The sequence below is a fragment of the Cucumis sativus genome, chromosome 6 (assembly GCF_000004075.3).
Source record: "Cucumis sativus cultivar 9930 chromosome 6, Cucumber_9930_V3, whole genome shotgun sequence".
NCBI classification, from domain to species: Eukaryota; Viridiplantae; Streptophyta; class Magnoliopsida; order Cucurbitales; family Cucurbitaceae; genus Cucumis; species Cucumis sativus.
The window spans coordinates 29789183-29812908 of NC_026660.2; the positions used below are offsets into that span (position 1 = coordinate 29789183).

General features: G+C 35.5%; 5 protein-coding genes and 1 long non-coding RNA gene across 6 annotated transcripts; 5 read left to right on the forward strand and 1 right to left on the reverse strand.

The window, feature by feature from the left end:
• The first annotated feature begins 692 nt into the window (after positions 1 to 692).
• LOC101217881 (MACPF domain-containing protein CAD1) lies at positions 693 to 5317 on the forward strand. The gene is made up of 6 exons (XM_011659961.2): positions 693 to 1297; positions 2046 to 2284; positions 2852 to 3047; positions 3223 to 3406; positions 3770 to 3924; positions 4389 to 5317. Exons 1-6 carry the CDS (start codon positions 995 to 997, stop codon positions 5031 to 5033), a joined length of 1722 nt encoding a protein of 573 aa, XP_011658263.1. The 5' UTR covers positions 693 to 994; the 3' UTR covers positions 5034 to 5317.
• A 1514-nt stretch (positions 5318 to 6831) lies between these two features.
• On the reverse strand, positions 6832 to 8175 carry LOC116404641. The gene is made up of 2 exons (XR_004217608.1): positions 8003 to 8175; positions 6832 to 7348 (listed from the first exon to the last, which is right to left on the reverse strand). It is a non-coding gene; the product is annotated as an uncharacterized LOC116404641 (long non-coding RNA).
• Positions 8176 to 8308: 133 nt separating this feature from the next.
• Positions 8309 to 10000, forward strand: LOC101217638 (protein NRT1/ PTR FAMILY 4.6). Its single transcript, XM_011660220.2, has 3 exons — positions 8309 to 8817; positions 8853 to 8980; positions 9053 to 10000. Exons 1-3 carry the CDS (start codon positions 8344 to 8346, stop codon positions 9936 to 9938), a joined length of 1488 nt encoding a protein of 495 aa, XP_011658522.1. The 5' UTR covers positions 8309 to 8343; the 3' UTR covers positions 9939 to 10000.
• Positions 10001 to 10891: 891 nt separating this feature from the next.
• On the forward strand, positions 10892 to 11881 carry LOC101210573 (oil body-associated protein 2C). The gene is made up of 3 exons (XM_004134596.3): positions 10892 to 11246; positions 11327 to 11409; positions 11485 to 11881. The coding sequence occupies exons 1-3, from the start codon at positions 10961 to 10963 to the stop codon at positions 11857 to 11859; spliced, it is 744 nt and encodes a 247-aa protein (XP_004134644.1). The 5' UTR covers positions 10892 to 10960; the 3' UTR covers positions 11860 to 11881.
• Positions 11882 to 12626: 745 nt separating this feature from the next.
• Positions 12627 to 14563, forward strand: LOC101210329 (cyclic phosphodiesterase). The gene is made up of 3 exons (XM_004134595.3): positions 12627 to 13114; positions 13238 to 13292; positions 14081 to 14563. The coding sequence occupies exons 1-3, from the start codon at positions 12797 to 12799 to the stop codon at positions 14284 to 14286; spliced, it is 579 nt and encodes a 192-aa protein (XP_004134643.1). The 5' UTR covers positions 12627 to 12796; the 3' UTR covers positions 14287 to 14563.
• Positions 14564 to 14803: 240 nt separating this feature from the next.
• LOC101215728 (integrin-linked protein kinase 1) lies at positions 14804 to 19832 on the forward strand. Its single transcript, XM_004134532.3, has 12 exons — positions 14804 to 15509; positions 15879 to 15953; positions 16030 to 16125; positions 16654 to 16739; positions 16822 to 16942; positions 17053 to 17132; positions 17413 to 17475; positions 17623 to 17729; positions 17953 to 18038; positions 18442 to 18563; positions 19049 to 19160; positions 19428 to 19832. Exons 1-12 carry the CDS (start codon positions 15183 to 15185, stop codon positions 19533 to 19535), a joined length of 1383 nt encoding a protein of 460 aa, XP_004134580.1. The 5' UTR covers positions 14804 to 15182; the 3' UTR covers positions 19536 to 19832.
• Positions 19833 to 23726: the final 3894 nt, after the last annotated feature.

The window sequence follows — 23726 nt, forward strand, 5'->3', positions numbered from 1 at the left end:
TATGAGGGGGTGAGACCAAAATTCCAACTAACCATCCTTGATAAATTCTTACATTCAACAACACATTAATGTATTTGAGGGCATCATCAATTTACTAAATTGGAAAAACGTACCTTTCTTTATCTTCAATTTTGAAAAATGTGTATTTAGTATCTTCTGTTAATTCTTTCTTTCTTTTCTCCAACTACTCTTTTACCTTATAAATGTATAGTGCTCCAGCGATTCTTCTGGGCCATTCTTTTGTGGTCCATCACGGCAAGAAAGCCGGAAATAGGCCCAAAAGCCCACTAACCCAACCTCGACTATTTCCCTAGCACATTTTTTAAATTAACAAAATAAATTAAAATATTTGTCCGTCTAGAAAGGGGAAGAACATAGTAGTCATAATAATTAATTACAATAGTAAGTAATAAATGAATATGATGAGTATCATTGTGAGAATATGATTTTGATGGAATGGGTGGGTGTAGCGTTATTATATGTTATGTTAGAGAGGCAAAAAGATTTTAGAAAACAAAAATGAATATCACGTGATATATTAAAAACGAAAATAAATTGTAGAGAAAGGAAGAGAGTCAACCCAGAATCGTTCATATTCAATTCTGCTCTAATTGGCACAATACACAAAAACGCGTTGATGTTTTTTTCTTCTTTTTGAAATAATTAAGAGTCAAAATTGTGGCTTTAGTTGGAAGAAGAAGAAGAAGAAGAAGAAGAAGAAGAAGAACCCAAACTCAATCACATCAACCATGACAAAGTCCAACCTGTCCCACCACTATCCTATAATTTAATCTTTTTTTCTTTTTCTTTCTTTCTTTCTCTTTTTACAAAATTGGGTTAAATAAACAAACCCAAATCTAAATTCATCTTTTTTCTGAACTCCCAAGGGTGTAATGAAATCTTCCATTGAAAACCAGCTTCTTTTTTTCTCTTCTTCTTCTTCTTCTTCTTCTTCTTCTTCTCTTTCGCATCTTATTCTTCTTCCCCTTCAGGAATGAAAGATCCTCGTGCTACTTATCAAACCTCCGCCGCCACACCTACTTCAAACATGGATGCTTTGACCACTACACTTCGTAATTCCATCGCAGCTTTAGGGCGTGGTTTTGATGTTACTGCTGATATACGTCTTCTTTACTGCAAGGGAACACCTGGGTCGAGGCTGGTTCAGCTCGATGATGCTCATAACAGGGATCTTGTTTTGTCCGATGGAGTTGTGGTTCCCAATGTGCCTGATGATGTTCAGTGTTCTTCTGATACCAGGGCAACCGAAAACGTCCCTGTTTGTAGCTTCCACAAGGTGAATTTTTAGCTGTTCTTTCAATTGGGTTTGTTTCTTTTTGCTTATGGTTAACCCTTTTTTGTTCCTTGTTGTATTTTCCTTCCTGAATGCTTATTGATTCAATTTTGTTCTCTCTCTCTCCTGCTTGCTTACATCTGATACTTGAATCATTACTAACTAGGCACTATTCGTTTTGCGCTTTCTGATCTCTATTGCTGTTGTTTTTTTCCCTGCACGTGTATGTTCTATAAATCTTTACTGCTGTGGTCTGATTTCTGGTGTTCTTATGTGTGTCTAAGTTCTTGGATTGCTATTTTGTCTAATCAATTTTTGTGACATTTCCTTTCTCGAGCTTGTTGACTGCCCTTATAGAGCTCAGTGAAGCAAAAAGTTAGTTAGAACTATTGCATTACAGGATGAAAATTATTTTTGAAATTGCTGTAAGTTTGCAACTTGATCAATCGTGGATACAGTAAAAGAGAGCAAATAAGGTCATAGACTAGCTGGAAATGGAGTTAAAAGTAATCTTAATTCAAGCAGCTATGTGAATAATGTTGGTGCACTTTCCAGACTCGATGTTGCTATTGAGTTGCAAAAGTTATGTCTACATGTCATTTATTTATTTTTGGACGGGCTTTCTGGTTTATATTTGTTTTTTCATTTCAACTAATTAATTAGAATCAATGAGGTCCATTTGAAACTCTATTTAAATTGAGGGCCTTTTGTCAGTTTATTTAAAATGTACCATTGATTCGTTGAATTTCAGATGGCAGAATACTTCAATCAGAAATCGGATATATCAGGAAACATCCCACTTGGGAGCTTTAATGCCATGTTCAATTTCAGTGGCTCTTGGCAAGTTGACGCTGCAGCTACAAAATCACTTGCTATGATTGGATACTATATTCCACTCTTTAAGGTTGCATTGAAAAGCTCAAACTTAGTCTTATGTGAGGATATAAAACGCGCTGTGCCTTACACATGGGATCCTGTGTCCTTGGCTAGGTAAGCTACCTATAGTTGTCTGTGGTTTGATGTTCTTTGCTCAAAGTTCATTTCGTGGTAGGAATCAAATTTAAAGTACATCACTTCGTCTTCTAGATAAATATATAGTCTTCATAACTCCTTTAATATTTTGAGCCACGAGATAATGCATCATGCCTGATATAAATAATATGCATTAAAACTCTCCTCACATGGAGTAGGGCTGCCTTGCCTGTGGAAAAATGATCTTATAACTGGAATTTTCTTGGTTTGAAATCAGATGAAGCATATGGTCTTGTGGCCAATGAAGCATGTTTAGAAGCAACTCTTGTATTGATAAGTGGATAGTTCAATATTTTGAAGTGTTTACAGTGATGTTTCTTTTTCCCCTTTATTATAAAGGCAATTCTCATGTAGTCAAATTGGTCAATTGCATTCTGCGTTAGACAAATACTCTGTAAGTTCTAGAGGTTAGGGTGAGAATAAGGCAAGTTGATCACTGTCCTGCATCTGTGCTTGCAAGTTGCCAGTTTCATGAATAGTGACGAGTCAATAATAATTTAACTGGGACTTTTTTTGCTTCATCAGTTTTATTGAAAATTTTGGGACGCATATCATTACATCAGCAACTATTGGTGGAAGAGATGTGGTATATATCAGGCAGCATCAGTCATCTCCCTTATCAGAGTTTGAGATTGAGCATTATGTGGAAGAGGTTGGGGAACAGCGTTTTTTTGATTCAAAAAGTCGGTCAACTGCTGCCCCCTTGAGCTACAAGGATAAGGTGAGTAGACAACAAGCAAGTACACTGTTCAGTTGGACTGTATGTCTTGAGGCTCTCAAGTAGTTGTCATTGCAAACCGTTCAAGTCATTTTTCACCTGGTTTAGCATATGGGATACTATGCTTCTATTAGCTTGAGTCTCTAAATATATTACTCACGGTCCGAGTTTTTTGCAGGATGTTACTGTAATTTTTAGGAGAAGAGGTGGTGATGATCTTGTTCAGAGTCATGCCCAGTGGGCAAAGACTGTCAAGTCAGCTCCAGATGTGATCAACATGACCTTTACCCCTATAGTTTCCATGCTTGAAGGAGTGCCCGGTGTGAAGCATTTAGTTCGTGCTATTGACTTATATTTGGAATGTAAGTACATTTCTATTATTATTGTTTTTTTTTTTTTGAGCCGAACATTTCTATTACTTTTAACATATAAAGAAGTAACTATGGCCTAAAAATGTGTTGTAATGGTGACAAGCTAATTTGTATCTTTTTCCTCTCTTGTTGGGGGATGACTTGTCCTGCTCATGAGCTGTACCCAAATTGCATTGCGTTCTTGTAATCAAATTTGAAAACTAATTTGCATTGGTATTAATCTGCTATAAAGGGTTAAATTTAGGTCAAACTAATGTGTTGTAAGGGGTCAAACTAATGTTGCTCAATATGAAGACGTTGGTTCTTTTTTTCCTAAAATTTAGTTAAATTGCTGAGTCATTGTTATTCTCACAGATAAGCCCCCCATTGAGGATCTGCAGTATTTTTTGGATTTTCAAATTGGTAGAGCATGGGCTCCTGAACAAACTAACCTGCAAAGGAAAGAGCCCTTGTGTTCATCACTTCAGTTCAGCTTGATGGGTCCAAAGCTTTATATTAGCCCTGATCAGGTATTCTTCATCTCCATGAGTCTACTAATCTCAAACTGAGTTTGGCTTTGTTAAATCTGATGGTTCTGCTAGTGAAGTAGATGTATGATAGTTGCACTATTCGAGTTTAAGCTGCTTCCATCCATGGTAAAAGAGAATGGTTTATCAAAATCCATACTTACTGAAGTGTCCTGCATATGGTTGTATTTCGTAATTTTGTTATTGAAAGATCTTTCCTCTTATAGAGTCTTGCAAACGGGTCCTTGAAGGAGTCCACTGAACTTACTGAATTATATGCCATCTGTCTTAGTCTTGAGCAGTACTTGTTTGGTTCGGTTCCCCCTTTTGTATTAAACTCTTGTGTTGCTGACAGTAATAGAAACAAATCTGGTAAAAGGTGTATCTTATCAATCGAGTTTGTGATATCAAGAACAAAACAAACTCTATGTCACTCTCTCATCCATCATGTCATGTTGTTATTGCAGATTACAGTTGGCCGTAAACCTGTAACTGGTCTTAGGCTCAACCTTGAAGGCTGTAAACAGAACCGACTCGCTATTCATCTCCAACATCTGGTGTCTCTGCCAAAAATTCTCCAACCCCATTGGGACTCACATGTCGCCATAGGTGCCCCAAAATGGCATGGCCCTGAGGAGCAGGACAGCAGGTGGTTTGAACCTATCAAGTGGAAGAACTTCTCACATGTAAGCACCGCGCCCATAGAGTACACAGAAGCCAACATTGGAGACTTGTCTGGTGTTCACATCGTGACTGGAGCGCAGCTTGGTGTTTGGGACTTTGGTGCCAAAAACGTACTATATTTAAAACTTCTATTCTCAAAGGTACCTGGCTGCACAATTCGACGATCAGTCTGGGATCATAGCCCCTCCACTCCAGCTACTCCATTGAGATCTGATGGTGCCTCATCATCTTCCAGAACAAGAACTTCTGAAGATAAAAAGGAAGACAGTTCAACCAATGCTGGAAAACTTGCAAAAATAGTAGACTTGACAGAAATGTCCAAGGGACCCCAGGATATTCCAGGTCATTGGTTGGTTACGGGGGCAAAGCTCGGTGTCGACAAGGGAAGAATAGTCTTGCGCATCAAATACTCATTGCTGAACTACTGATCGGTCCTTGGTTGGGTTTCCCTTTACAAACTATAAACAGAAGTGGAGCATTTTTTGCACAGAATTCATCTGTTCTTTTTTTCTTCTCGTCCTACATTTGTACATCTTATTAGTTTAGTTTGTAGCCATTTTTTTTTCTTATGTTGATTGTCACAATCATTTAATTATAGTCATGTTCTTGTTGTATTCATCATAATTTTCGCTTGTGTTAGACGACAAAGGCTTTGATGCAAAGTGATAATTACAAATAGGAATAGAATCACTCTTTCAAACTTCTGGTCAAACATAGATTTTGGTGTTATAACTTAGAAGGGAAGCAGCAACCTCCTCTAAGATAATCTCATTAACCTCTATGGATGAAGGATATTGTCATGAGATAGAATACTCCTCTTAAAAATTAAATTCCATAGTAATTTCTTTTTGTCAAAATGATTATAATTTAACTTATATAAAATTTGAATTACTCATCTCTAAATAAAAAGTTATTTTCCTCCACGTGTAATAATAACAATATTTTATTACATGCTTGGAAGAGTTCTTCAATTTTAAAAAATAAACTAGAAAATGAATTACCATATTTAAACAACAGTTCGTTTTTATTTTTTCTTTAATTTTAAGATCCGTGCTTATTATTATTTTTTTCTTTTTGTTTTATTTGAACTTTTTGTCAAAATAAAAACTAAAAAGAAGAAAAGAATTGAACTTCCTTTTATTTGAAAAATATTTTTTTTAAAAGGAAAATTATTATCACATATAATTTCTTTTTGAAAAATAATTACCAAATGAAATTTAAAATTTTATAAGCTTCATTAACTTTTCTTTTTAGTTTGACAACTAATGCTAGAGACTAAAATAAATTAAACTTGACAACTAGTCATCAGAATGAAATTAAAAATTGTTATATCCAATTTTGACGATCTTAAGATGGGTAAAATGTGAGACTCGGTTTTCTTCAAACTTAAGAATTTCATTCTATTTTCATATTCTTTAGAATTATGATCAATCTCATTTACATTCAATGAGATTTCTTATTTTGTGAAGTCCCCTCTCTCTATTTAAAACAACAATTGCTCTTTCTATTGGATCCTCTTTTATAAAAAATATTTATTTATTTTTCTTTTTCTAAAAGATATTGAATTAAAACATGAAATAGAAAAATCAAATATCTAACCTCAAAGTTTTTAGTATCTCTCATACTTCTTCCAACTTCTTACATCAATTCAAACATCAATTCAAAGCTTAAAATACTCTATATTTACTATTATTATAGTGTTCATATTGAGAATAACGAAGATAAGGTTGATTAGAATTTTACTATGAGAAAGAATCTAAGACGTTGATACTTGCTAGCACAAAAAACCTTTAGAACAAAAGGAAACTTTTGTGGGGTTCGTGTGGAGAAAAATATTTTGGAAACGGACATTTTTTGAGGACACATTATTAGAACTTAAAAGTATATAGGCTGTGTGTGACATTATGGTATTTAAGGTCTCAACTACTCAAGATGTGCCTTCCAATAAATGATAAAACCTAAAATAAGTTCAACTCAAATGGTACTAAGAATTCAAGTATCAACTATTAATCTCAAAGTTAGAAATACCCATGTCTATGGTTCTCAGTTGGTATCCTACCTGTTGATATTTTTTATATAAAAAAAAAAAATCTTACGTTTTCTCCTGCTCAATCTATTCTAGAAACAAATAAACTAATTTAAATTTGTAACAATTACATCCCGATTCATTTTTACATTGATTCCCATTCTAAATTCCCTATTGGTTAGTAAACATGCAAACAAGGAAAACTTATCTGCAATCTCATCACTCATCAAAATGATATTTATTCTTACATATACTATTATAAGCACACATTAATAGTTTTTTCTGAAAATGACAATCAAACTACTTTTGAATTGAAAAATGAAACATAATCGATGCTGTATACAGTATATATAGCATACCAAGGTCAAACTAGATGGCCTGCTTGAAAGCTAAAGCATATGTTAAAATTTTAAATAATTAAAACAGTCCAATCATTTAGACAAACCAACTGAGATCATCATGATTATTGGTTCTCTTCTCCTTTCCTAACACTAACAGTTATTCCATTCTTTATGGGATATTGCTCAAACCATCGCATTCTGAGTCTCATGTGGATCTTTCGTCCGGCTAAATAGTTATAATCCATCGAACAACTTGGGCTCTCCAAAGAGAAGTTCTTAGACTTAGTCAAAACCAAAAGCTCATGATGGGAACTTTTTGGAACATTAAGAGATTTATTCTGCTTGTAATTTTGCATTTGTTACTTTGTTTTTATACCTACAAGCACAACCATGGAAAATGCTCTTAGTTTAAAGGTTTGATGTCAACATAAACTTGATGGGGGGATTGGTTGTAATTATCGATTTGGTTTTATGCATCCGTGTTGTCATCAACTGAACTATCAGATGTGACACTCTTCTTTTCCATGCAACAAGAAACCCTTATATATATACATAATGCTCAATCCTACATTTCCAATTACTATCAATCAATTATACTTTTTCCCACAATATTGGAAGATCTCCCTAGCCAGTTCCCATATATGGTATGTTTGGCTGTGTGGGTTAAATCTAACATTTTGGGACTTTTAATTTCGCTGATCCTCGGTTAGTTGAAACGTTTAGCTGTTAATTAGTTGTCTTTTCTATATGCAGGAGAAGCTTGAGATTGTTGAAGGAAAAGTGGACTGGAAGGGAAGATTGGCTTACAAACACAAGCATGGAGGAACTAAATCTTCTTTGCTCATACTAGGTACTCAAAATTATTTGCCCATATTCTAACATATATGACAATAACATGAGTCATAGGAAATAAAAAGAAAGATGGCAGAGCAAGAATTTTAGCTTTCTACACAAACATATTACACACACCACTATATTCCATTTAATCAAAACACAGTTGATTAATAGTTCAAGCAGTACTCTTGATTACCTTTTGGGTTTCTGTTGCAGCTACATTTGGTTTCGAGAGCATGGCGATCTTTGCGCTTGCAGTAAACTTGATTACGTATTTCAATTCTGTGATGCACTTTGAACTAGCCGATGCTGCCAATCAGTTGACGAATTACATGGGTACTGGTTATATTCTCTCTATTTTGATGGCCATTCTCGCAGACACATACTTCGGCAGAGTCAAAACCGTCATAATTTCTGGCTGCCTCGAGTTTCTGGTTCGTCTAAATTCACCGGCTTTAATTTGCCACCCATACCATTAGTACTACTATGCTATCATATTCTAATCTATAACTGATATTACAGGCGCTTATCTTGCTCATGATACAAGCTCACTACCCGAAGCTCAAGCCACCACCTTGCAATATGTTTGATAAACAATCCCATTGTGAGACAGTTGAAGGAAAAAGTGCTGTCGTGCTCTATATTGCTCTCTACATATTGGCCACTGGTACTGCAGGCATTAAGGCTGCATTACCATCACATGGTGCTGATCAATTCGATGAAAAAGACCCCAAGGAGGCGATGCAAATGTCCAGCTTCTTCAATAAACTCTTGCTAGGACTGTGCCTCGGTGGTGCTGTTAGTTTAACTCTAATTGTTTGGATCCAAGACTACAAAGGTTGGGACTGGGGTTTAGGTGTATCTGCTGCAGCCATGTTCTTTAGTGTTGTCATCTTTGTTGCTGGAATGCCACTGTACCGAATCCATATTGTTTCTGGATCTAGTACAATCCTCCAAATTCTACAGGTACACATACTGCCAAGAAAAATCCAGAGTATTTTGAGGCAAATATATCATTACATACGTCCAAATGAATGTTTTTTCAGGTATATGTTGCAGCCATCCGTAATAGAAAACTTATTCTCCCTGAAGACTCTACGCATCTTTATGAGATAGAAAGGGACAAGGAGAATGCTATGGAGGACGACTTTCTGCCACATAGAAACATTTACAGGTTTCGTACAAGAAACCTTCATTAAATTTTCTGCTTTCGCAGTCCAATAATAGTGTTAAAATATGTATTCAGGTTTTTAGACAAGGCGGCAATTCAACAAACACCTTCTCGGCAAGTTGGAAACCCCGAAGCTTCAAGTGCATGGAAACTATGCACAGTCACCCAAGTGGAGAATGCAAAAATAGTTCTCAGCATGGTACCGATTTTCTGTTGCACAATCATAATGACCCTTTGCTTGGCTCAGCTCCAAACCTTCTCCATCCAACAGGGCCTCACCATGGATACCAAACTAACCAACTCTTTCAGCATCCCTCCGGCTTCACTCCCCATCATCCCAGTCTCCTTCATCATCCTCATAGTCCCAATCTACGACAAGATTTTCGTCCCCTTTGCTCGAAAGTTCACTGGGATCCCCACAGGAATCACCCACTTGCAACGAGTAGGTGTTGGATTGGTCCTATCCAGCATTTCCATGGCCGTCGCGGCATTAGTGGAAGTGAAGCGCAAAGGCGTAGCGAGAGACCACAATATGCTGGACGCAACCCCTGTTTCGCAGCCATTGCCAATCAGCACATTCTGGCTTTCTTTTCAATTCTTCATATTCGGAATCGCTGATTTGTTCACATATGTAGGGCTTCTGGAGTTCTTCTACTCCGAGGCGCCGAAAGCCTTGAAATCTGTATCTACATGCTTCCTTTGGAGTTCGATGGCATTGGGATACTTTTTGAGCACCATAGTTGTAAAGATTGTGAACAGAGCTACGGAAGGAATTACGAGAAGTGGAGGTTGGTTGGTAGGAAACAACATAAATCGGAACCATTTGAACCTCTTCTACTGGATGCTTTCAATCTTGAGCTTGATCAACTTCTTTATCTATGTATTTGTTGCAAAGAAATACAAGTACAGAAACCAGAAACCCGCCGTCTCCAATGCCGTTAATGACAGTCGGACGCCATAAGAGAAGAAAGAAGAAGATTATATAAGAACGAATAGTCCCCTAGCGTATATATTATTTGTCATATTTATAATACGAAAAGAAACGTAATATGAACTGTTTTTTTATGTCATTTTTCATTAAGTTATATGATATTTGGAAATTATGAATTATTGATAATTAACAATAATTGATCTTCTTTTTCTTTTTTCGTTTAGAAAAATGGTTGTATGAAAAAAATAGTCGAAAAAATTTACGACAATGAGTTTGTGTTACTAATATCACTCATTACTAATTACTTTTTATATTACGGTATAAAAAAAATGTCATCCATTGTTTTTAAAAATATTTTTATGATATGATACAGTTTTTTTAAAAAAACAAATACCTGCATGCATGCAAAAATATCAATGCTACATGTTATTATCATTTGACAGCAACCAATTATATGCTTCACATAAATTTTAAAAACTGGTTAGGTGACTAACAATAACCAAAGGCAATATAAGTTCCTTTTTATAGATGTGCATTCCTTCTATTATAATATGACATTTGACAAGCTATTATTATTATTTCATTCTTTTTAAAATATTTTAATTATCTCTGAGAGGAAAAACCATAAAAATTTTACTTGTTGGTTTATTAGCTACTGCTGTAGTTTTTTTTTTCAAGGGAAAAAACAATATTCCCACCTCAAAATATTATTGCTTTCTCTTATGAATATTTTCACCAAAGTTTTCACTCCTACGTTTTTTCTAAATCAACTCCAATATTACACGTATATTAATCGGTGGTAAGGCTGAAATAACTTGATATAAAAGGTGGCCATGTTGCATGAAACTCAAATCTCCAATTGCACTACACATGGCTACCAAAGCATCACCAATATCACCCACGTAGATGCAAACGTGGTTCATTTTCTTCTCCTGGTGTTCATACACAACAATACAATAGTATTACAATCCAATCCATCCATTTCATCTCCTTCATTTATCATCCCTTCAACACAACCAGAGACCCAGAAAGTGAAAGACAAGAATCAAAATATGGCGTCCAGCGACAAGCCAGCAGGTCCTTTGAAACAGGGTGGGCTAGAATCACAGCCTCCAGGAGGGAGAGTTAGTGTGGCGCAAGAGATGTTGGGCAAAGGGGCTAGTATTTTGCAGTCACACAATCCTCTTAAGCAAATCTCCCACCACGCTTGCTCCTTTGCCCTTTACGCTCACGACCTCTCTCGACAGATCGAAACCCACCATTACGTCTCTAGACTCAACCAAGACTTCCTCCAATGCGCCGTTTACGATTCCGACACCTCCCATGCCCATCTCATTGGTTCCGTTCCCTTATTTTTAATTTCATTTTTCTTCTTATACAGAGCTCCTCTGTTTTAATTTCAACTCTCTTTTTTTCAGGTATTGAGTATATTGTGTCGGATCGAATCTTCGAGACTCTGTCCCCCGATGAACAAAAGCTTTGGCATTCCCACGCATACGAAGTCCTTATCTTTCCCTTTTTTAACAACCTTTATTTGGAATATTATGTTCCCTTTTAATTAAAGCTGAACGCGCAGGTAAAATCAGGGCTGATGGTACATCCACGAGTCCCGGAAATGGTAGTCAAACCAGAATTGGAAAATCTAGCCAAAACCTACGGAAAATTCTGGTGCACGTGGCAGGTGGATAGAGGGGACAAGCTGCCGATGGGAGCCCCGGCGCTGATGATGTCCCCGCAAGCGACGGGGGTGGGAATGGTGAGGGAGGAGCTGCTGCAAAAGAGGGATGAGTACTATAACATTTCCACACATGCAATTAAGGGGTCGAGAGTTGAGATAGAGGAACCGGAGTGGATCAATCCCCAGGCCGATTATTGGAAACAGCACGACGGTAAGGGCTTTGCCATCGACATTGTGCCTACGGATATGAAGTTAAGGGCACCCTTTCCTTAAGATATTGACACAGTACAGTATAATGTTGTTTGCTTCAGTTTGGTGGGTTTAACGGTGTCAAAACTTTGGCATCCTTTTAAACTAATGTGTGTTTGAATAATGTTGTAAGAACTAATAAATGAAACCTCAGCCAAGTGGCAGATTATTTTTCTTTGTACATGTAGAAATACACAAGCTTTACTTTGATAGTTATTTTGCTCATTCAAAATGATACTTAATAATAAATTTATATTGGATCAATATATTGGTATATTATTGTATTTTTTTTAGAAAAATAGTTTAATTGCCTAATCTACCATTAAAATTTCATAAATATGAAAAAAATTGTCAAAAAAATGTGTTAGAGATTTTCTCCTTTGGGCGGATCCTAATTCTATAAACTTGGAAAGAAACGTGCAAGGTTGCTTGATGATGGATATTCAAATTCAGATGAGGGGTTGAGACCTTGTAGGCTGATATCCGTCTACATGTTACGGATACTGGTGGTCTACTATTGATAATAAACTACTATATACTATTCATAGACTACTATAGTCTACTTATTATTCATTATAGCTATCCATTTAGAAAAATACATTTATACACTTTGAACACACTAAAATGTATATAAGTTGGCACCTATTTTTAAAAAAAAATCAAGATAAGAAATACCTTTTCAAAAAGAAAGGAACTTGAAAGTGAGAATGAAATAAGGGCATATTCCTTTAACAAACTTTGATTCCCACATCCGTATGCAGTGGACATGGCGGTGGAATAGGATCAATAAAAGAACTCTCCCCTAGTGGGCACAAATGGCTCTTACTATATTCTCCTCCCATGTCAGACAAACTACCTTCCTTCGTTACTTTCTTTCTCAATTTCACTCCTTAACTGTGACTACATCCCTCCGCCCAATACAATCCTCGTCAAAATCCAATTTCTTCTATTCTTCACTCCAATGATGAACCCAGAATCGGCATCTATCCAATCCGATGAAGAGGAAACGCACGTGTATTCTGTGTGGGCTCTTCCTCCCGAAGATGTCTCCGCCAGAATCGAGAACCTCATGAAAAGCCTCAGATCCGAGTTTGGCGGGCCCCTATTCGAGCCACATATCACCGTTGTTGGAGCAATCCGTCTCACCGCTGAAGACGCCCTTACCAAATTCCGCACGGCTTGTCAGGGGATTAAGGCTTATCAAGCCACCGTCGATCATGTAACCACCGGAACCTTCTTCTACCAGTGTGTTTTTCTCCTTATTCATCCTACCACCGAGGTGCTGCCCTCTCATCTTTCTGCTCTTCCTTTCCGTCTTTTACGGTTCTTTGTTTTTCCTCTTTTTGTTTGTTTGATTCTTCTCTCGCCTCCTCTTTTTTTTTTTTTTTTTTTTCCTTTTCAGGTGGTGGAGACAAGTTCACATTTTTGTAAACATTTTGATTTCAAAAGCTCTACCCGTAAGTTCTTATTCTCCTGCTGAATTTTTAGTTTCCCAAAAAAAATGCTATATTCACATTCAATGCAGTATCTTCTTAAGGATATAAATTTTGACTTTGAAGTAGCAGTTTTGTTTGTTGATTTGCTAATTCAATCATGAATTACATTCAGAATGATGAATTGGTTCTACTATCTCTCTATAAAATCAAATTGATATATGCTTCAACCAGGGTGAGAGTTTCTGCGGGCCAGCTTATGTAATTTTAGACTAAGATTACCTGATGATCATATTTGGATTTTACATATTTTGTGTTAAAGATCCCTCAATACTTGGTTAATTAATGGGTCAAGGAAGATTCGTTAAACTTGTTGTGATTATTCATCTTGATGGTGATAGTAATGGCAATTATCTGCAAAATGATATACTCATATACGTGAGCAGACTAAGAAGTTGAGCTAAATTTCTTCTTTAAGATCAAATGATAATTTAATTGGATTAGTTATATGAAGGTAAATAAATGCAAGCGTGTTTTCTATTCAATTGGTGAAGTTTAGCATCTTTTGCCCTTCTTTGTTTCGAATTTCTTTACTTAGAGATGAACAGAGAATCCCTTGTATGAGATATAGGCTGCTACTCCTGTATTGCAACTTTCTTTAAATTGGTGAGGTTTGAGTTTTAAAATAGATCAAGTTCTCTGAAAGGTTCGGCTGGAGTAGAATAGAACAAAAAGTATGCTTGTTTAGCAACAAGGTAATGAGGATGCTTCTCGAATCTCAACTAATAACATGAATGACATTTCTGTATCAGCTTACATGCCGCATATGAGCCTACTGTATTCCCACATATCAGATGAAAAAAGGAAGCAGGCAAAAGAAATAGCAGACAAGCTCGATGAAGCCGTGAACGGCCTGAGATTCCCCATTACTCGACTTGCACTGTGCAAAACAGACACTGCGGATGAAACTCTGAAGTCCTGGGATAAAATTGTAGAACACGATCTTTCTTCAAGTTAGCTTCTGTTTTTTATCCAAGCCCCTTGAAGATCTAAGCTATGTTAGTTTACCATATTTGTTCCAACAATGTCGAAGATCTAGACAATGTTCTGTTACACAGTTTACCGTATTTGTTTCAACGATGTCTGTACTCCTCTAGACTTCTTAACTGGAAAAAAAATAAATGTCAGCCGAAGGTCTTGTTTGGCAGCTTACAAAGCTTCGTGATTAGATTGTTTTGAACCTTTTCTGTTATTTAGAAAACAAGTTTTAAAAGTAAACTTTATTTGAAACCAAAGAATTACAGCAGAAATTTCTCAATTTTCTATTTTACTCTTTTTTCGTTTTTTATACAGAAGAATTATGCATTTCTCTAGTTGCATCTAAGAATGGGAACGTTGACAAATTTATAGCAATACAAGTGGACAAAGTTTGTTTATTTATTTATTTTAAGAAATAAACTATACAACAAGTGGAGTTTATTGTATTTTTGCTAAAATCGAGTAAATGAGTTGGAAACATCAGCTTCAATGGCGTTTTGCAAGTCAATTGCCGAAAATTTAAACCAATCGCCATATCTCAAAACTCAAAGAACGAGAACTGTTGTACCGCGACATTCCTTTCTATCTACGCGCGAATACGTCGTCCTCATCATCATCACTAGGCCCACCTTTCCAATCCACTTTTCCTAAAAATCTTCTTGCTTTTTCTCATTAATTGTTGCCCTCACTATCTCTCTCTTTCTCTCTTCAATAAGCATATGCAAATTGCCTTCTGGATCGACTACCAAAGTTTACAGTGAAGCTTTTTCCAGATCCCACAAACCAACCAACTGGTTTTTAATAGTTTTGCCTTATAAGAAGGTTTACTCCGATTCCGACAGATACTTGTTCTTTCATTCTTTTGTTTCCGTGGCAATGACGAGTCCAGTTAAGTTTAAGTTGGGGAAACAGTCGTCCCTAGCGCCGGATGGAGATGTCCATCTTGAAGATTTGGAGGAGCTGGTCAAGCAGCATCAGACTGAGGAGGGGATAGATTCGAGGGTGAGGTTGATGTATTTGGCCAATGAAGGTGATTTGGAAGGGATTAATGAAGTCTTGGATTCGGGAGTTGATGTTAATTTCCGTGATATCGACAACCGGACGGCTTTGCATATTGCTGCTTGCCAGGGATTTGCCGACGTTGTCGCTTTGTTGCTCGAACGTGGCGCTGAAGTTGACTCCAAAGATCGCTGGGGGAGCACGGTAATGATCACATTGCTCTCTCCTCTTTTTTCATTACTAATATAAGCGATAATTTCATCTTCTCTCTCTCATTTTCTAAATTTTGCCATATATGTAAATAAAACACTGAAAAAAAAGGAAGTTTCACTCCAGTCCATTTTCTAATTCCATTTCCCCTGTTCGGCCCATTATGCGATCATGTTGATTGAAGTTCACAATGGGCTTTCTATAATCCGTTACTGGGAACTTGGGACGTGAGATGATATAAGATGGTCTCTGTTGAATGATTTCAGTTGCATTCTTCCTCTTTTGATACAATGCAACGTGAAAATTTAAGAATATTTGGGCAGCATGTATACAGTGTTGAATTGTCTAATGTTTCCTTAACAGCCTCTTAGAGATGCTATACATTACAAAAACCACGATGTGATCAAACTTCTGGAGAAGCATGGCGCAAAGCCTCCGGTATGGTCGCAATTTCTTAACTGGTATGAACCTTTTGGTGAATTCTGGTTCATGGGAAAGCTATTGTTGAATACAGGTGGCCCCCATGCTCGTCAAGAATGCCCGTGAAGTGCCAGATTATGAAATTGATCCTAAGGAACTTGATTTTACTAACAGTGTGAACATTACCAAGGTAAAATTTTGGATCTGTTTGTCTTTATTGAAAAGGAAAGAAAATAAAATAATGATGAAAGTTTGTTCATTTTCTCTTATTTTTGGACTTCATATTTTGTCGTTTCCACTTTTCAAATTATCCCCTTGAGTTGTTATCTGGATTTTCCCCTTTTCATTGATGAATGAAATGTTTTCTTAATAATAATAGCTACTTCAAATTCTTAAGTCATATATATGATATTGACAAGTGATTCTCAGAGAGTTTCTTGTGTGTGAATGAAATTTAACTCTCCATACCTGGCTCAGATTTGTATGGAGTCTATGTCTGTTTGTTCTGAAACAACAGGATATTCAAGTCGTGGTGAAGTGTGAGTTTTCGTGATTGATTTGTCTTTTTCTTCTTCTTCTTCTTTTTTTTTTTTTTTAATATGTTCGATAGAGTAGCTTGACACTTTGAGCTATCTTTGACTTTCTATTATTTCCATCTGCTGCCTCCAATTGTTAGTCGTCTAAGGATAAGGATATTTCGTGTTGGAAACACTTCTAGGGAACATTCCGCAGAGCATCTTGGCGTGGAACTGAGGTTGCTGTGAAAGAGCTTGGAGAAGATCTATTCACCGATGAGGAGAAAGTGTGGGTTCTTTGATCTACTATTTAAATAGACTTATAATAGTTTTTATGGCCACTAGACCTCTTAGCCCTTGTTCTTATACAGGAGGGCTTTCAGAGATGAGCTTGCATTGCTTCAGAAAATACGACACCCCAACGTTGTCCAGTTTCTAGGTGCTGTTACTCAAAGTTGGCCGATGATGATCGTTACAGAATATTTACCAAAGGTTTTTCCTATCACTTAATTTGGAGAAATAGAGACATACTTCAATTTAAAGTTTGGTAATATTTCAATTGAAACTGCGATTAATTTTGTTTTGTGCTGTTTCTGATACAGGGAGATCTTGGAGCATTATTGAGTAGAAAGAGAGAAATAAAAACAATGTCTGTTGTGAGACTTGCCCTTGATATTGCAAGGTCTATCTCTCAATTTAACAATTTGATACATACTATTGTAGCACTTAGTAAATCATGTGAAACCAAGCTGTGAATTATGTTACAGAAAAGAAAGATGGTTATCATAATTTATGATGTTCCCGTTAATAGTTAATAGTGATTGGTGAATGGATTCACTATTAATACGTTCCACAATTCCCATGTTTAACTTTCTTGCAGTTTTATTTGAGAACGCGTGTTCCCTGTATTAGTCTTCTTTTGTTTTAAATTCATTTTTCCACCTGTCTTGAAAAAAAATCAGGGGGATGAACTACTTGCATGAGAACAAGCCAGCACCAATTATTCATCGTAATCTTGAGCCTTCGTAAGCTTTTCTGTTCCGTAACTCATATATTCTTAGGTGTTTTGTTTTTTGTTTCTAATTCAAGTGCCGGAACTTAAGAATATGATTTTTTCATCAAATTTCTGAAACCGGTGACAGATTTTAATATTGCTTTGATCAAGATTTCAGAAACATTCTGAGGGATGATTCTGGCCACCTGAAAGTAGCAGATTTCGGAGTTAGCAAGTTATTGACAGTTAAAGAAGATAAATTTTCAACTTGTTCAGAGACTTCACGTGAGTCTCTTCTGTCTTGAATTCTGATCTACAAATTTTTTGTAATGGTTCATACCTAAGAAAACAATCCTTTTAGTATTCTTTGGTAATAGAGCGTACGGTTCGTTGATGCAGTAACACTTCCTTTGAGGAACTCTGCATCAACCCTTATTTGCCATTAAGTCAAGTGACATTTGAGATCGATTGCTTTAAAACTCAGGTGTTTTCTTTCCTCCATTTATAGGAAGATACCAAGCTCCAGAGGTTTTCAAAAATGAAGAATATGACACAAAGGTGGACGTGTTTTCATTTGCTTTGATTTTGCAAGAGGTATACATTCCTTTCTTTAATTTGTTTTATTTTATGTAGTATAAAGAAATAGTCCCAAGATTTTTCATACAATGATTGCTCCTGTTTGTGACCCAGTTTTATTAAATTAGAGGTTGGTTGCTCTTTGTTGATGCAGCGTTGTATGAGCGATTTAGAAGGTTAAGTCTATCACAGTTGATTTATGAGATTTTATTCATTTTTTTAAGAGTATCGTCCATGCTATATTCCATTATTGATGCTCAGTTCTCTGGTCATGCAAGGGGAAAAAAATTCCCATCTTCTAGGTAGTTTAGGGGGATGATGTGCTTGAGCATATAAAACGTTTAATGCATAAACAATTTTCTAATTAAAGCTTTCTGTTCGACAGTTTGAATACTGATATTTCCAACTTGCTATAATCCAGATGCTTGAAGGCTGTTCTCCATTTCCTGACAAAGCAGATAGTGAAGTTCCTAAATTGTACGCAGCAGGAGAACGTCCCCCATTTGGAGCATTAATTAAACGTTACGCAAATGGACTAAAAGAGTGAGTTCTATCAACCCAAGCTATTTGGTTTTAATTTATTATGAGTAATGGTAAATTTCCAGTTTGTTTCATAATTTTGTTCTAAAATTTAAAATTTTAGGGTTGAAAAGTTCGTGGGTTTTAGTGTATCATTTCTGTAAATATGGTTCTTTCTTATCAGTTATGTTTTTTCGTACCTCCTGAATCTTCAGCATCGAAAGTCTCATTTCTTATAAAAAAAGGGAAGATTACTACTCTGTACTCTTAGAGGTTACAACGGTCTGCATAATTCAGGATTTTAACTTTATTTTGTTGGGCTTAACTTTTGGAAGTTATGTTTTAGAAAGTGGTAATATGCACATCATGAGTTCATAATACTGGTTCTCTTAGCTATCATGCACTGAATTATTCTTCGACACCTCACTTGCAAGTTGCCACCAGAGCCAAATCAATTACCCAGCAATTCACATATTCAATTTGTCCTCGTGAAAATAATTTGTTTGCAGGCTAATTGAAGAATGTTGGAACGAGAAGCCAAATAAGAGACCAACTTTTAGGCAGATAATAACCCAGCTGGAATTCATTTACAACAGATTCTGTCATAAGAGGCGCTGGAAGGTAGCCCATGGCCTCTGCTTTTTGTTGTCTCCCTATCCCTAGAATTGTTTTAGTGCATAAGCTTTTTGAAGATGATGCAGACATCCATAAGGAAGATAAGCCGTATATACCTGTTCACGTGGCTCTTCACTATTGTTGATTTTCTGATTAAAGTTTTATTAGATATCCTATCCTACTTGTACACTTGACAGTTCTTATTTATTTTTAATTATTAGATTAAAAAATGATTTTGATGGAAACTTACTCTTGCCTTCAACATACATACAGGTCAGGCCATTGAAATGCTTCCAGAATATTGAGGCAATGCTGAAGAAAGATCGTCTCCGCCGAAGCAGTTTCAATCTATCTTCACATTCTTCTGCCAGCAGTATTTGATTAGTCAGATTGTGGTCCAATACTATGTTTACCTTTTCAGTGTGTGATGAAGCTTGTTTCACGGAAGTAACTTTCTGACAGTTCTAATTCTACAATTGTCATGACACTGATTTTAGAATTTGCGAGCTTCTGGGATGAGAAACATGTACACCATTTTTTTATTAAAATTCCACCTTTGAATCTGTAACAAACTCAAAATTGAATCTTCATTGTTACTTTGAAATGCAAGATCGTGGTTGTTTGAATGAAACACCTCAACTATATTTCAACATTCGACCTGTTGGACATTTTCTTTTTCATGTCCTTGTATCGCTTCCTTCTTTCTAAAGTCTATTATTTTCCAGAAACGTGTGGATGTTAAGAAAATAACAAAGATAGGAATTCCATTTTGTTGACTGTTGGTGGTTGATTTTTTTTCCCTTGATGTTTTTCATCCAGGAGATGTCAGCACCAAGTGTAGCAGCTAGTAGCTACCAACTTTTGCCAATGTGAACCATCAAATGGGAAAAGTTTGACAAACAGGTATGCTTGTTATATGTGGCATGAAAGTAGTACCAAATTGTAAGTTTCTGTTTCAAATTTGATCCTGTTGGTAAAAGAACCAACTTGCTGACATAAGAAGCAAATATTTGTTTGGGTTGTTTGTAAAGTTTCCAATCACCGATATTTTGGGGATTGGATTTGAAGTTGGAGAGTTGGTCAATAGCTCATTGTGGCAAATTAGAAAACCTCAATTCTATGAGATTGAAAAGACTGGTTGTTGTATCTTAAGAACATCCATTCCTTAAAATCTCCATTTCCAGGGCAATCAACAGTATCAAATCCACATGGGAAATCGGATTTTCGCTATGTTTGTTCATCACATGGCCTTCAGAAATTCGAAGCTTTTAATCCTCACGATTATGGATCTATTTTTTCCATGCCACTGTTTGGTCAACATTGTGAATAGGAGTGTACACTGGCCGAGTTGGGGACTTCTTTTAAATTCAGGTTGCCTCACATATTATTATTTTTAATTGTACCTGTGAAAAAGTAGCACAATATAAAAAAAATCAAATGAAGTAAAATTTAAATCTTGCTCTTACGGTGTAATAGGAGTTTTATCTACAACAGAGTTTATTACTAATAGGAGTGTATTATTAATAGATTTTATTATATTTGCAATTCTTTAACAATTTTTTCGAGCACTGAATTATTAACCCTAAAAGTGTCAATTGCAATTATCCAGGTCACTGTTAGACCTACTTTCAACGTCACTGTTAGACCTACATTCAACATTGTGAAAATTACCCATCTCTTTGTTAAAAATCAGAAAAATATGCAACAGAGCAAGCAACCTTCACTGAAATCTACTGTTTGCTACAAATTGGTCTGAGTTTCCTACAGTTCAAAATTCACAATGCTATGCCACAAACTTAGGGTTCAACAGACAACCCAAACATTCCCCTGCGGTTCGTGGCTCTCTATGACTATGGTCCCTCTCATTAGTATAGGATAATAACTACAACCATACTTTTACATTTTTATAGGCTCTTAGAAGTGGTGGCAGTTCATTCATGTACTTCTCCCGTACACAAGGGAAGCCTTTGGGAAGAGAAGGTGCGCAGTGTTTATATGGGTTGAAAGACAACCTCTCTTATGAGAGGTTCACCCCATGCTTTCTTTGAAAACATATTCTCGTTAAAGTATAAAAAACACTGCAATTTTATGTTCCTTTTGCAAAGGAGATGTGAAACTTATTCAGGTATAGAGCTCAGGCATGGTGGAAAGGAAAAAGTATGTCAGTAAAGCAGAGTTTCTTTCTGGCCCAAAACTGCTACTCAAGAGCTTTAGCAACTCAGGCCATTGCATACCTGCAACAAGTTTGTTCAATTTTCCTTTTACTCTCTCTAAATTAATGCTTTCTTTACACTTCCTCTATCCCCTTCTCCCACTCTATTTCTATTAATGGAGTTTCCATTGAAGTTGCAAATAAAATGAGGAAGAAAAGAAGCCCAAGTTGATAAGTTGAATCTCAATTGCCATTGTTGGTAACTGGTGTGTAGTGAAATGTTGGTTTCATACTTTATAATTCACAAAGCCTTGGTTGTTTTTTTTTTCTTTGGGAGATCTATCTTGTGTCTAGTAGTGGCATGTTGATAGACCACGAATATATAGATATAGAGTGAAATCTAGAGTCATTACAACAGCTATGGCACTACATGTTGAAGCATACAACCATTTTAGTGACAAAAGTGGACCCACCTATATGTAGAACATAAAACACTAGTTTTAGTTAAGAATACGCAAGAAAAAGACTTCAAATGGAGAGATGTGTCATAAGAGTAGAGTACGTAGGACCCTTTGACGAGTTTGAATTGAGTATGATGTTATTTATTGATTTGCACAAGAGAAAGTAGCTAAGTTGAGTTAGATGAAGAAATTAAGATGTTTGATGCAGAGATTAGAAAAATTGAAGAGGGGAAGGTTGAAATTCATAGGTATGGCATATGGGCATTTATGGGGTTTAGGTTTGATTGCATTGAAGCCCTTCACACTCACCCTCTTTTGAGAAATTAAGTGCTCTCTACTGCCTTTTGTGGTCCCTTTCAAGAGAATATATATATATATATATATATATATATATACATATAAAACTCACACACCCTTTTTCTTTTCTTTTCTTTTCTTTTCTTTTTTCATTCTACTTTATTTGAATACCCCAATTTATTCATTTTGTATGAGTAAACTACATAGAGATTATCCCAATTAAATCTTAAACAAGGGAAAACAATGCCAAATTTCTTTCAATTTCATCCCAAAACCTTTACCTTCTAGACTGAAAAATGAAAATATTCTTCTTCTCATGTGTGCCATTTAATTAATATAATTAAAACATGTTTAGGGCAGTTTTCTCCTTGATCTCCTTGTGAATTAGTTCAACTTATAATTATTATTAACATTTTGCTAAATTTTAGAGTGAAATCAGCAGAATTAGAGATGGTGTAATGAGAGCACATGTTTTAGATTAGGTTAATTTCATGAAATTGAATGGTTTTATACATGAAAATTGATACAATAATTAGTCTCTAAAAATAGATTTTAAGAAGAGTAATAAAATTGAAGTGAAAGTAGAATTTAGAAGTTTAATTTTTAAAAATCAAATAGTTAATACATTTTTTAAAATAGCAAAATAAATTAAAATATTAACAAGTTTTAACAAAATTTTGAATTTTATGAATAATGTTAGTAAACTTTTTGTCAAATTTGAATAATTAACCTAATTTCTTTTTCACATTTTTAAAATTGGCGTAGGCACTAAACTTAAAATTAAAATCCTAGTGTTCCATTGAATACATATATGTATATAAGAAAAAGGAAGAAGGAAATATAAGTATAGACTCAAAACCTATAAAATACAAAAATTTAGAAACTTACTAAATAAAAGAATTGAAAGTAATTGAATAATTGATTAGACAAAATTTTAAAAGTATTTTGAAAATAGAATAGACAGAAAATAGTACTAAACTTATAAATAAACATTATTGTATCTCTCATTTGATTAGCTAGAAACCATGGGTGCCCATTACTAATCCCATCCATATTTTTGTGCTCAATAAGAAAAGACATCTCTATGCTATCCTATTTCATCAAATGTTTAGCTTAGAATTATTAGATTTAATATGATGTAAGGATTATTGTTTTCAATTTCCATATGAAGCAACAAAACCCTTTTTAGTTGTTTATGTATTGATGGGTTATTTGTTTTCTGTATATATAATTCAAGTAGAGTAATTAAGTGTTGTAATTATAAACCCAATTAAGTTTTGGGATTGGTTGTTGACTACAACTTTCATACAATCGTCTATCTAACTTGGACACATAATTTTGATGTTCAATGATATGTCGCGATATTTTAGCATAAAAAAAACGAGTCCTTGATGCAATGCTTTTGGATCAAAGCATGTTGAGGTTGTACGATGGGTATGTCAAACTAATTGAGATGCTCAACATCGAGTACTTTGAAAGCATAGTGTGTTAGTATAGATGTGATTTATTGTTCGAATTCTCCAATTCTCAATTAAACTACCAAACATTCAAAGTCCACTTTTTCTTTTTGGAAAAAAATGATTTTTTTATTGAGCATTTATATATCGTATAACTAAGTTGCATAAACTTATGAACACACAACGCTTATTCGCACCGATACAT